General features: G+C 35.0%; 1 protein-coding gene across 8 annotated transcripts in view; it reads right to left on the reverse strand.

Moving 5' to 3' along the window:
- RFX3 (regulatory factor X3) overlaps nucleotides 1-14,473 on the reverse strand; it is a 126,080-nt gene that overhangs the window by 59,497 nt on the left and 52,110 nt on the right. For 5 of the 8 annotated variants that reach the window (XM_038170243.2, XM_038170242.2, XM_038170241.2 and 2 more), the window contains exon 2: nucleotides 4,296-4,420. In XM_038170243.2, coding sequence (XP_038026171.1) covers nucleotides 4,296-4,412 — 117 coding nt within the window. In that variant the 5' untranslated portion in view covers nucleotides 4,413-4,420. Of the gene's footprint in view, nucleotides 1-4,295; nucleotides 4,421-12,978; nucleotides 13,072-14,473 lie in introns of all 8 variants that reach the window. The other 3 variants (XM_072031664.1, XM_038170240.2, XM_072031665.1) reach the window with 1 other exon arrangement.

The following is a 14,473-nucleotide window of genomic DNA, read 5'->3' on the forward strand; positions in this document are numbered from 1 at the left end:
ACCACATTTAAAAGAGAACACATAATTATTCATGGTGCCTATGCAAAATAGTTGTATATGCATCTTCTGTCCTCATATATAAAAATAATGTTTCTACTTTCATTAGTATGGATTACTTTTGGCAAGCAATATATAAATAGCATATGCTGTAATATTCTAAGCACATTCATATTTATATAATGCTTAATGTCAGCTCGTGATTATGTTTTTCATATGCCAGGCATGATTTTGCATTGAGACTAATTTTGATTACCAGAATTCTGCATCTTCATTTTAATGATACAATTCTTTCTAAAGGTGATGGCTGTGGTGTTTTTTGACTACAAGAATTGCTTTGTTCAACTTCTGATGCATTGATACACCTTTGTAAAACAGATTATATGATTATTTTTAGTTTTATTTCTCCAATCTTTCTACTGTGCATAACATAAACTACTAAATGCAGATAATTTTTAATCTTCAGAAACTTTCTGCTCTGTTAGGGCACTTGTTGAAAAAACAATGATAGATTACTGAAAAATCCCCCTATCTGAGGAAGCCTGAGAAATTTCTCAGGCTATTAAGACAGTTTAATTACACTCCCAACATTTTGGTCTTACCCTTGTTGCTTTTTGCTTACACATGTGTATGTTTGTCCTCTCACCATTCCCCTCCATTCCATCTCAAGAGTGACAGTTGCTGTGCTGCATATAAATAACTACCACCATTGCAATGTTTATCAGAAGGGAATCCTAGGTTTTCATTAATGGTATCTGTGTTTTTTTTTTTTCCTTTCTGTTTTGAAGTACCACAGCAGAGTTTTATGAAAGCCACATATATACTAGCTATATGCAAATTAGGGATTTGTTTAGTTGAAAGTATCAGGGGGTACTCTTTTGTTGTTTGCTGAAAAGACAGGATGCTTCAATACAACACAGCTGTAAGAGAAAGGCTTTCATTACACCCTTTCACTAATCCAGTTGGTTCTTCTGCGCAAAAAAAAAGTTACTTTGGAAAGATATAGCATACATTTTGTGGGCAATGAAAACACTGATACCATGAAAATAACCTCAAATTCATACAGGCATGAGATGTCATTTAAGTATGGTGTACAAACAGCAAAACAAATGTCAAAAATAAAGATCTCAAAGGAAAAAATGAAATATTATACACAGCTTTAATATTAATTAAAAATTAATCTAAAATGGTCTTATTCAGTAAAAAGTGTTAATAAATTACTATAAACATAAAAAGAGAAAAGATTCAGCTTACACCAAACTGCTGTATATACACAAATACATATTATAGTAACTTAGAATTTGCTAAATTTCTTAGAATTTGCTAAATTTCTTAGAATTTGCTAAATTCAAATTCAATATTATTTTTGTAAATTATATTGTATTATACTGTAAATTATAAGACTATAAAATGAATGTGAATATTCACATGTTTTGTGGATACCGCTGGCATTATTATCAAGTATGTCTTTTATAAGCCATGCAAAAAAAAAAAAAAAAAAATTGAATATTGTATATAGCATTCACCTAAAACCTTCCCTCACACTTTCAACATCGATAACTTGGAACATGCAAAAATAATAAGGCCTCTATCTCCCATCTAAATAATGACATAATCAAAGTAGTGTTTGTTTCTCCTGATTTTCTTTAGGCAAATTGACATGCTCCTAATGAGTATACCTAATGCCGAATATTTAGGCAAATGCAACCCATACACAGAGAATTCTTCAGGGCAGATCACACCTACACAAGATCTTCTCTACACAACGACTGTTTCAATGTTTGATATTCTTTTTTTCCCCCCTTCACCTTACAGCTGAAAGTACCTATCCCACCCGCATTCTTCATCACATTTCTCAATGGCATAGCATGCTCACATCTTCACTCTTCTGTTTCTCCTCACCATACATCCACATCTTTTAAAATTCCTAATGTTTTCTCAATAATTCTATAATCTATTTTCTTTCTCTATATGTATGTATCTCCCACATACCATGTTTTACTCACTGCAATACTGTCTATATTGACTGGTCTAACATTCTCATTGCCTATTCAATGCCTGCAAAATTTTGCAAAACTCCTCTTCCTTGGCTGCGTTGATCCACTTAGCTTTTCTTTCTGAAACATTATGTTGATCCCTACTGGCAGAGTTGGAGGCAACTGGAAAAGTATAGTCTAATATTACCATGAGGAAAAATAATCCAAAATACTGATAGAGTACTGAATGCAATGAAAACTCAGAAAGCAGTAGTACTAAAGAAGACGTAACAGTTGATCAAGGAGAGTTTTCCAAACTTGCATACCACCACCACAACAACAATGGTAATAATAATAATAATTAGTTCTCATTAAGGCCTAGTAAGGCCAAAACAATAAAACAATCCACTCCTTGGCTTCTGTCTTTTGACATGAGTATTCTATTGATAAACTGGAATAACTTCAGAAAAGATACAAATAGGTGACAGAGATAAACGTGTTAATTATGTAGGAAAATAAAGAGCCAAATCTATCATACAAGTTTTCAGAAAAGTAGCAGTTTTACACAACAAAAATTTATAAATACCGAAGCTATATGCATTGTCCATTTTCTTATGAAAAAAATACAACAGAAATGCATAGAAGATTCCATCCTTACACTTAATCAATTTAATGATTAGAACTAAAATACTATAAAGTATCCTGTATGCCACTAAATGATTTTCAATCTTCAATCCATCACAGTGATCAGTATTCACATGGATCAAATTCAATATGTAAATTAGCCCACCATATATTTAACATATTTGCTTAAATAAACAACTGTGTAGAACTAACAAATTGTTGTATTTTATCTGAAAAACAGAAATACAGCAATAACAAAGAATAAATCACATAAGCTGCAACCAACAAATATGTGTCATCATATGAGAACATAAAAACACGTCAAGTTATCCAGATCATATTTTATAAGGAAAAAAAGTCCTGTACTTTACCGTGCTTAAAAAATAATTAGCCAGACAAAATCTCCTACAAAGGTTTTCTGAGTTGAAGCATCACTGAAGCATCAATTAAAACTTAGCACACTGTTAAAGAACCTCTATTCTAATCAACATCAAGTTAGGAGAGAGCTGTACAATAGTTTGAACTCAGGAGAATACTTCAGACAACTGTTGATTCACTAATGGTGAATTCTGAGCAAATACACACAGACAAAGACTTAAATAACATTTTTAAGTCCAGATTTAATGCTTTGAAACATTTTTGGTTTAAAAACAAGCTTGCATCCTAAAAGATACATGAATGTACAAGCAGTAGCTATAGTACTGAAAGGCATTTGAAATGTAGCTTGTACATCAGGTAGAAAATGTTAGAAAAATGTAGGAGTGTGTGGAAAAATGTTACAAAAGCACATACCACCTGGAAAAAATATAGCACCTGGAATTAAACTTGATAAAATGCCAAAAAAATAATTTAGGGAACAGTGGTTCATTGACAGAGACTGACTACACTATTTAATAAGTTATATCCACTCCTCAAATTAATGATTTTCAAATTAATGATTTTTGAAGTCAGTTTTTGATGAAAACCAACATCAGTTGTCACCTAGAGTACTTGTCACACAGACAGCTAATTTCTGTATAAACAGGAAAAATCTTAGACAGTTGTTACTGCTTTCACGTCCAGTCCCCGTTTTCAACTTCACAACTTTTTCTTTTTTCCTTCAGTCACCACTCACAAAGCTTGTGGGTGCTACATAAGTGAGTGACAATCTCATGTAACAGAGGTGTAAATTGTGCTGGCTGCTACAAGTCTTCTTACTTTCCTGGCAAATGTACATTATGAATTACATATGGTCACAAATACTTTCATGACATTGTGTAAAGATCTGCAGTGAATCAAGGCTAGAGATTAATCACTTTACATTGCAAAATTTATATTGCACTTAATTGGAACTCAAAACTAAAGGAAAAATGATACAGCCAGTAGTATCATAAATATACTCATTATTCATGATTCAAAGGAATAAATGTAATATTCAGAGATATAAATTAAATGTATATGAGCTATTAGATAAAGTACATAATAACATACTATTAGAATCATGTATGCTGGTGCTTTTCAAGATACTCTAGTTCAAGGAACAGACCTTGAAAACAGATTGCTTTTCTACGTGGCTACTTTAGTTCCAGCAAAATAAAATCATTAAAGCAAAGCAAATCAGTTCATTCAGCAGCCCCATACAAAATCAAGTTCTTTATTACATTGTGAAGAACTATCCCTCAGGATTTTTTATTTCTTCCCAAAACTAACACCACCTACCTGTTGCTGAACTGGTACTTGCTGTACTACCTGCGTGGGCACTGCTGCCTGGCTAGCCACAGATGTCTGTAAAGTCACAGTTGAACCTGTATCCGACCCAGTCTCTGATGTCTGCATCGTGGTCTCTGAATAAAATTAAGAAGTAAAATTAAAAGGTTAGTGCATTTATTTATTTTTTATTTTTCATTTTGACACTTATTTTGGCACCCTAATTTGGTGGTTTTGTCACTTAGCCTAATTGGATATCAAAATCTGCTAATACCAATCTTGGTATTAGCTAAAAGGCAAATTTTCCCCTGCTAGCATGAGTTAGTGCAAATGCTTTCCATCTTACTTTTTTCATCCTTATATTTAAAATATCTTTTATTTACATATGCAGAGATACCTCACTTTGTTACTTTAGGAATAACTCAGAAAAATCAGCAGCAAGTAAAGTCTTCTCAAAGCTTTTAACTGGTCATCCAAAACTTTTTATTTTCTTTCTTACTGAATTATACTAAAAACTCTATACAAAGTTTAAAGTTAAGCTTATAACACTTCACAAAATGAAGGGCTGTAATCTGGAAAGCAGTCTCTGAAAAGCATTTAACGAGTCACAGTGAAAAAGCAACTCAAATACCCTTCAGCAGAAAACATTAAAGCAACCATTGTAGTTGTAATCTGAGAAGAAATATTACCACTAAAACCATAGAGTACATATGCAGTAGAAAAGCAGCTAAAATTGTGACAATGACATTTTAAAGGGAACAACAGAAAACTGGATACAATATAGTGAAATGATTTGTGAGACAAGGAAAATGCTTTACAACGAAAACTTTATCAGAAAGACAACTGAGAATGCCATTTGTTCTCACAGGAAATGTATACTGGGAACTATCGGGTTCCTCAATTTTGCGCAGAAGATACAGCAATACAATTGACTGGAAAACAAATCAACAGTATTTGAAAGCCAGGAAGAAGACTGTTTTGTTTTGTTTTTTAATCAGTATCTTTTATGCAGTGGGTTATTAACCAGTGAAAATAACAACCAGATGAGGCACAGTTTCTTCTTCACCTGGTACCTTCAAAACAGAAGGCTGTATATTTCTGTGAAGAATTACAGTAAACAAATATGAAATAGTAGTCTCTAAACTAATCACTATGTAAAAGCCTTTCTTAATCCGTATTAATCTATTTTAGCTACAAAATATTTTGGCAACCCAAGTACCAATATCACCAAAACCGAGTAGCGTTACTATCTAGGTTTCTTTGAATAATCTACAGATCTACTAATACTTACAATGCCCTAACCAAGTAATTTTTTAGCTTAACCAACCAGACACAGATGGCTGGCAGGAAAGAAAGTACACTTTAACCTCCGCCAGACAAAGAAGTCTCTCCCCCCAAAAAAACAAGCTACAATATTTACTGAAACAAAACCATAATCAAAAATGTATCTATTCAGGGGCATACTATTTCATAGTAGGAGGAATTCATTATTGCACAAATAAACCTTGGAAGCTCCTCAGAAAATTCAATATTCTCCTTGCTTGACTACTGAACCAGCTGCAATAACAGACCTTCCTTTCAAGGCTGGGTTCCAGAGCAGTTTAAGCTGATTTAAAGCCAGGTTTTTGCAGCCCCTCCCTCTGACTGACTGTGCATTCAAATGTAGTCCATGCAGAGCAGGAAACAGGCATATAAATTTGGGATAGGGACAGAAGACAGGCAGGAGTTTGCCAGCTGGGAACATTATTGGCTTAAACTTCACTGAGCCATGTCTATAGTGCATAATAGATTTAACTGCTTTTCCAATATTCAGAAAGGCTGAAAAATTGTTGATCAAACTTGTTCAAGATTGATCAATAAGCTCAAAGTTACTATGACAACTGAACCCTATACCTCTTTCCAGCCTGCCTAACAAAAATTAGAATATAGTAAAGAAAAAGAAAAACTAAGCTTCACAGACTATGACTGAAATATTAAAAGTCCTAATTAAATTAGGATTTAAATTCCCAATTATAAATGGATGTCCTCAGCATAAATACACTTACTGTGAAACAGTAAATTTCATACTTTTATTTGTATCTAAAGAAAATGCAGTACAAAATCCAAAATAAAGTTATCTCAAAGAACAGTGCTACATTTTACATATCAGTCTATCCTAGCTGAAAACCAATAGTTTTGCCCTTAAGTCGAATATTAACAAGAGCATTCATCTTCCAGTAGTAAAGTCCTGAAAGAAAATTTTATTTACTTTCCAATATGCAATCATTTTTGAAGTTTCTTCAGGTAAGTTAACTTAACGTTGTTCCATACAAGACCATAGATATTAGCCCAAACTCCTCCACAATGTAAATGTATGATCTTAAATAAGCTCTGAGTCGAAGGTTTGGAAAACTATTTTCTGCAAAGACAGGCAAAATGGGAATTTATGTTTTATATACATATGCATAAATTTATAAATGGAAATAGTAAGCATAACACTGATTATCATACGTTGTGAAGAGACACAGCACAATGGGATAGCAAGTGCTTTTGGGGGTTTTCGAAAACATAACACATGACATAATAATGGCAACATACCTAATGGAATACTGATAAAAGGAATACTTCAGTTTTATACTAAATGCTAACACTATCTTTTAAACACTATAACCATTTTCTAAATTTGCGCAATTCAATTTTTACTCATCTCTTGGTCAGCACCAAGTCACTGCTAACAAGAAAGAACCTAGGCTGTAATAAGATCTACATTCTTAAAGGAGAATGCAATTGAACTGGCTATTACAGGAAACTATGAACTTCGATTTACATTTAATTCATTTACAGATCTAATATCTGATCATCTCAGATTCATTTACAGATGATCTTTCACTTTCTGAAGTCAAGCGATTTTGATAAAGAAGTATTCTTACTACTTAAAAAGCAAAGTCACTATAAACTATTTTTTTATATTGAAAATATTTAGAAGAAAAAGTTTCCTGTTTTGCATAATCATATGTAAAAATCATTGGGCAATTTTATACTCATTATGGATCCTGCATAAATATAGAAAATAAAGAGAAGACAAAAATGTGTAGTGCAGACACAGTGCTGCCTGGTAAAAGCTACTTTTCAGCCAATTAAGAATTTAAAATTTTCCAAAAGTATCAAAACAACCCTGTGGATATGTCTACTCAGTTAGTGATGAAGCTCCGCCCTTAACTCATAAATCATATGAACTTTTGTCTCAGCCCATTGCCTTCAACTTGATAAAATCCTTCAGATGTGAAGTAAAAAGAGAAACAGCTCATCTGAGCCAGCTGGAGTTTACTCTTACACGTTACCCGGGCAAAAACATTGGTAGGCTGACAGAATAGTGGAAATCAAAATGTTAATGTTAAGTAACTTCCTAAAGCATCTCTCTGCTATATAAATGCACTTCCAGTCTGTTTCGTGGCTCAGTTAATAGGGTTATTTTAAGCCACCAGTTCCAACAAACACTCATACAAGGCACTGCATGTCCAGCAGGAAGCAAAAGTGGAGAGTCCAAAAGAATTAAAAGGCATTATTTCGAAGCACCCTTTAGCTTCACTTGACTGCATGTTGTTTCCTGGTTACAGTGTACAAACATGTCAGTCACTGAAAGGGAGGAGGAGTGCTGCTGTAGTCAAATACAGTTGTGACTGGTAAGAAGCCGTTCCAACACTGTTAATTGCTGTGTCACATCTCACACTGTACTTGATCATTACATCTGCAATTCAAGATGAAGTGAAGTCAGAGGGAGGTTCTCTAATCTGAGAGAGGAACCTAACGTCTTCCTGTCCTTGTGGCAGTTGTCATGGAGTGTGCCTGACTGCCGTTAGTGCCAGCCCTTTTAGAAAAAGGAATCGGCTTTCTCACAAGAAGAGAGGATACCCTGCTTGTAAGCCAGCCGCCAGTCACTGTGCAAAAGCCTTGAGATGGGCAGACCACAGGTACCACTGACAGCCTGCTGACAGGCACTGAGGGATGCTGAACAGGGGTAGTCGAGAATCAGGTACTCTGCCCAGTCCTATAGGTGAGTGTACAAAGTCACACGAGACCTCACAGGGACATAGGAGAGTGGATCCAGGGGCACGTGAGACAGAATCCTCAAGAACTGCAGACACCCCATGGCCTGTCCTACAGCTGGCACTATGACAGTGACCTGCCAAACTTCAGGCCTCATCATTTCATCCACAGGACAGTGAAGCTGTGTAACTTGGTAAACTGCACCTACATTTCAGAACAAAGTGGTTTGGTGACCGAGCCCATTTCATCTTTACACTGTCCATTTGGTGACAGACCCATATTTAAGCATTCAATTTGATGTGCTCATCTAGCTCAGAATCATAGTTACATTTTTCTTAATAATCTGATAGGCTAATTGGTAGCTCTATAGACTGATTTATCACTAAGTAAATGAGGATGGCTGCAGCATGGCTTGGGAACATAAACTTTGCTGTTTGTTTTCCCTATGCAGAAATAACCAAATGATTTAATACTGACTTATTCAATAGTATTTTTTTCATCATTCTGCTCTAAGTCTTCATCCCAAATGCAATTCCTTACCATACCACGTTATACATGATTGACTTTCCTTTGCAGATGCCATATAATATGTTTGAAAGTAAACTTCTATCAACTTCCTATTCACTAGTAGTTTTTGTAACTGCATGTTTGTGAGGCAGTCAGTGTAATTCTTTTACATTGCATCGATATTACAGGATCACATTTTGATAATCTAATGGAGTCTCTCCATTTCTCACTGATGCTACATATAAGTGCAGTACTGTATACATGTATTACAGCAAAAAGACACCATCCTTGCCTAATGGGAGTCAGGTGTATCACAAGCAACAGATGCATGTTTGACAAAGATCCTTTTTATTCTGGCTAATTAAGCAGTTGGACACACCCACCTGTTAATGGTTTTGCTTTGTATAGCCAGTGCTTGCTGTATCATGTGAATGTAAAGCAAATAGGGCACATTCTGAAAGAAGGCTAATTAACCCCTCCAAGTGGGAAAAAGATATTGCCCAAGCCCAGCTGCTGAACGTGACAAGATTAGTATTTCTTCAGTCTAGCAGTACTCAGGCAAAGCTACTATGCTGAAAATTACCCTTTTCCTGCATATTCTGTAAAATTTCATGTTGTCTGTTAAGTTCCCCAGAGACTTTTTAATACACTGAAATTCACAATTGGAATCCTTCTGTCTTCTAGACTTGAAATATCAAGGCTAAATAGTTGAAAACTATCTAACTTGATCAATTAGTTATCAAATAAGATTGTTAAAATGTGTCATATTAACGATTACTGTTTATTTTCTTACTGGACTGCTTCACTCTGAACTAATTGACTTTTTTTAAAGTTATTAGAGTACACCAAGTTTTGTTCAGCTGCATATGCATTATTGCCTACACAAAATGATATAGCAGGTTTTAATTTAATGCAGAAAATAAAAGCTTGTTATTTACTTTCAAGTGCAGCAGGAAATTTCTTTTTTCTCCTCCAGAAGGCTAAATAAAACATCCCAGAAGGTAAAGTGAACAAAATCTTGTAATCATACAATAATGACAAGCTTTTAATGGTCAGAATAAAAAGCTAATCTTCAGATCTTATGTATTTATAACGTTGAAACACCAATATACTCATTAAGAATTTCTGGCCACATAATGTGTTTCACAATAAAGGAAAGCTTCTTAGAACATCTAATTTCAACATGTAATGCAGAATGCTTGGTTCCTGAACAACAGCATAAATTGAAACAAGTCTTAATAATACCCTAGAGTTTTAGATAAGAATTCTTTTTTAATATTTGTGCAAACATAAATTTTATGAACAACTGCCTTCAAACAAGAGATATTGAATGAATTACAGGGAAGCAGTTATTTGTATTAGCAGTAAAGCAGAAGGCAGTTTACACATGCTACTCACAGTGGGGGAAAAAAAGGAATATTGTAAGTAATTTTAAGATACTAATGTATTTCATGTCAGAACACCAATTTCTTACTAAACATTATTTGATCATTTGCCTTTTCCCTGGTTCTTAGGGATACCAAGGTAGGCAGCTAAACACTGAAGATATAAAGACTGGTTCCTAAATATTTCAGTTAGCAACATGCATTTCATTACTCTTTTCAGCTTTTCATGGATATATGGGTAGAATAGTGGTCTGAATGGCACTGAATAAAGTATATAATCTGATTCTCTGGATTCACATATAACTTCCAGTAGCACAACCCTATAATAGCAGAGTAACAGCAAGAGGAAGTATGGAAATGCACGCAATAAAAGAGACCAATGCAAATGGTAACTGCTGGCAACTCCACCAACCATCTCTTTTACCACTGCTCTGGTTAAAAAAATGCAATGTTTTTGTTGAGATTAACAAAAAGCAGTTTTATGATATTCTGTCCTGGGCCAGGGAGGGGTGGAGGGTGGACATAATCTAATACTTCAAGCACTGACAATCACCACTTAAGACATTTTGCCTAACAGACAATATTTTCTGAGGAAGAAAGTGAAAGCAGAGCACCACCTGTAAAAGATCATTCCTCTCACTTCTGTATTGATGATATGATACTGGAAGTAGATTCAGATTTCACTTCAGAGGTGAGTTGGGTTATTTTTTGCTAATGTGCTGCAATACTTTTGTCCAAAGAGAGTGTATGTAAACCTGATACTAATGAAAGAAAGGGAGAAAATCTGATATGAAAATGGAAATGACACTTGTTTTCATCACTTAATAGATCAAAATATAAAATGAAACAGGTAAAGCATTATAGTCATTGGAGAAGCTACTTAACAGAATGAGCAATTTTTACAGGAAGTAGTTTCTGTTCTCTGTGTGTTAACTCCATGTTACAAATTTTCTGTTGTGATGCTTCCTGTTATATTTTCACAGAATGGTTGAAGTTGGAATGGACCTCTGGAGGCCACCTGGTCCAACCCCCTACTCAAGCAGGGACACCTAGAACAGATTGCCCAGGACCATTTGGATTAAAACAAATGAGCAAATTAACCCAAATCCTCTCCATATTTGAATATTTGTAGGCTTGCTACAGTGATAATTCTATGTAATCATTTAAACTATTCCAGGTTGAATGGACTGGATAAAATCTCACCAGTTTCTTCCACTTTGTGAGAGAAGGATGTATGTCTTGCAGAACAGCAGATGACTTAGTGATTACCTTCTCCTGTTAAAAACGAAGGGACTAGATATATCTTTCACTGGTGCTTTCTTCTGTAGTGTGGAGGCCCACTTGTGAAACATACACTTTTATTCTTGCCCACACACATACCATAAAACTGTTGCCTCTAAAACAGAAAAATGAAAATATCTTGTTTGACTTACACCCAGACTCCTGATTAGACTGTTTGATTTAGAATAGGAAATGTAGTATTTTGTCTTATTTGCTCCCTTGGAATACTCTGCAACTATCTGACAGGAAACAAAACTGAAAAGCAGTTTGTAAATATGTAATGATCCTCTGAAGAAGACAGAACAGATCAATATCTATGTAGTGACATCTGAGGATAAATAGTGCCTTTGGGCCAGACTGTTCTTGACCCTCAAAGAGGTGTTCAAGTGCCAATGACATCTCGTGAAAGCTGGAAAAGAGAAGAAAGTCTCACGTTTGCTCTATGTTTCCTTATCCAAGAGTCCAGAAGCTTGGCCATCTTGACCTCAGAGACTAAAACCTATGAATGACTGTGGATATCAGAGCCAACAATAACCATTATGTTTATGGGACTGTACACCTATGACTTGAACAATCTTCAGTGTGGTACAGAATAAGCCAAAGTTTTGTGAATGGAATTACTTCAGTGCAAAGCTCCTTTCCTTTACTGATCACACTCAGACATGAATTATCTGGAACAGTCTGGCAGGGTATGTGAACACTTCCTTGACAGCAGAGTAATTAACTCAGCCATGGAGCTGCAGTCGGCACAGAACACCTACATAGCTTGCTCACCGCTGTCTGAAGTACATCATGTAGATGTGACCTTTGAATTGCCACAACTGAAAAGCATTTTTAACTGTTTCAAGAAAACCACAACTTTCTGGTGTAAACGGCTGACCAAATAACTCACAGAGTCTGGAATCCCAAAACATGAAACCTATACTAGAGGAATTTTTAAAAATTAGTATTTTGAATAATTCTGTGTCTTAAACCAACACAAATTGATGTTTTAGGACATCTTACTTACCAGGAGGTTTGTATGTTTTTATGCTATAATCTACTTTATAGATTATTTTCTTTATATAGAGAGAATCCTTCTCCCTTCCACTTATTATTGTTCCTGGCTTGACAGCATTTGCTGTAGTAGCACATCTATCTCTGCAGATACTTAGGAAGTTTTGTTTTATGTTTCAAAGAGGATTCGTAAGGACTGAATGGTTTAATGGACAGTGCAACATAGACTAATTTATTTCTGAAAAATTTAAAAGGTACAAATCTTAGCACTTTATGTGCTGGTTATTCAGATAAGATCATAAAAAAGTTTCTCGTATCTTTTTTTTTTTTTTTTTTTGTGGTGCTAATTGTAATTATGCATGATATTAATTTAAGTGAAACACTGATACACGGAAATTTTTCTGATTAAGCTCTTTCTCTTCAGTTTTCATAGTGCTACATTTTCAGACACAACCATTACTCCATAAAGAAAATGGAAAGCAAAGAAGACCAACAGTAACCTTGACTGTATTAGGAAGGGTGTAGCCATCAGCTGCATCTGTTCCACTCTTGAGACCACTTCTGGAAAGGTCTGTCCAGTTTAGGACTCCCTACTACAAAAAGAAAAATGATGCAATTAAGTCCAGCTGAAGGTCACAAGGGTGGTCAGAGGGCAGGGGAATCTGATGTGGAAAGAAAGGTTGACCAAACAGGATTTATTCAGACTTGAAAAGTCTACAGAGAAATCTTATCACTATCCATCTCCTTCACAATGGGAGCGTATAGAGGTAACAGCTAGAAAACTACGAGAGATGCACAGGGACAGGATGAGAGGCAACAAACAGAAGTTGGAACACAGAAAATTTTAAATAGATACAAGGAAAAAACAATTTTACTGCAAGAGTAGTCAAATAATGGAAAAGGTGATATAAGTTTGGAATCCCCATTCCTGGAAGTATTCAAAACTGAACTGGACATGCACTAAGCAACCTGGTCTACTTAGCCTGGTTTTGAGCATGGGATAGATTAGATAAACTCCAGAGGCCCCATCCAGCCCATATTATTCTGTGATTCTGTGACTGTAATTTCTATAAAATAAATAAGGACTATAGTCTAGTAGTAGAAATAAGAGAAAAAGCGGTAAAATACATTTTTTTTGCATTTAATTTTGAAATAAGCAGCAATGTTGAGCAATATAAAATAATCACATCAAAAAGGATGTTATTTAAAGCTGTGTAGTCTTTCAGAACCTCCAGTACTCTGTAGGCTATTATCAGGTTGGAGATGTGCCAGCTTACAGAATTAGTCTGCTTAAAGAGCACTTAGACCATCTCAGCCTTTACCAGTACTGTTAGTCATTCTAGGGTTATATTTTTTCCTTCAATTTCTCTGGTTAACTGTCCATCTCTGAACTAACTACACAATCTCCTGAAGAAAAGACGCACAGGTAAATTATTTCCCTCCTAAATGTCATGACATACCTTTATAACTTCAGAAAAGGTACACCAAAGTATTTTTAGTGGTAAACAAGATTATTTTCTGGTTACCAGTTTCTCTGAGACAGACTCCCCACACACTCAGTCATAAAAAGTAGCAATTTCCTGATGTCATTTGTAGCAAATAGTACTCATTGGAGAAATGCTTGCATGTTCTTGTTTCCTACCCTTTCAAAACTGACTGCAAGACTTTTAAAAGTTACATGGCACTCCAGTCAATTTTCCCTCCTTCCATAAATCTTATAATATTAGGATTCCAAGGAAAAAGAAATCCCAATAGGAATTTTCAACATGTATAGCCCACTCCAAAGAAAATGAATTGCATAAAAATATTCCTTATTTCTTCAAGTGTCCCTCAAGGATTTCTTGATATGATAGAATAGGAAGTGTTCCTCAAACACAGGTTAAAAACTGTATTAACCATTGTCATAGACAGCCAGCGAGCCAAATTCAAAGTTACTAATTAATAAAACTATGAGGAGGAGACCTTTATTTTGGTATTGTACTGTGTTTTTTTGTT

The sequence above is a fragment of the Anas platyrhynchos genome, chromosome Z (assembly GCF_047663525.1).
Source record: "Anas platyrhynchos isolate ZD024472 breed Pekin duck chromosome Z, IASCAAS_PekinDuck_T2T, whole genome shotgun sequence".
Taxonomy (NCBI): Eukaryota; Metazoa; Chordata; class Aves; order Anseriformes; family Anatidae; genus Anas; species Anas platyrhynchos.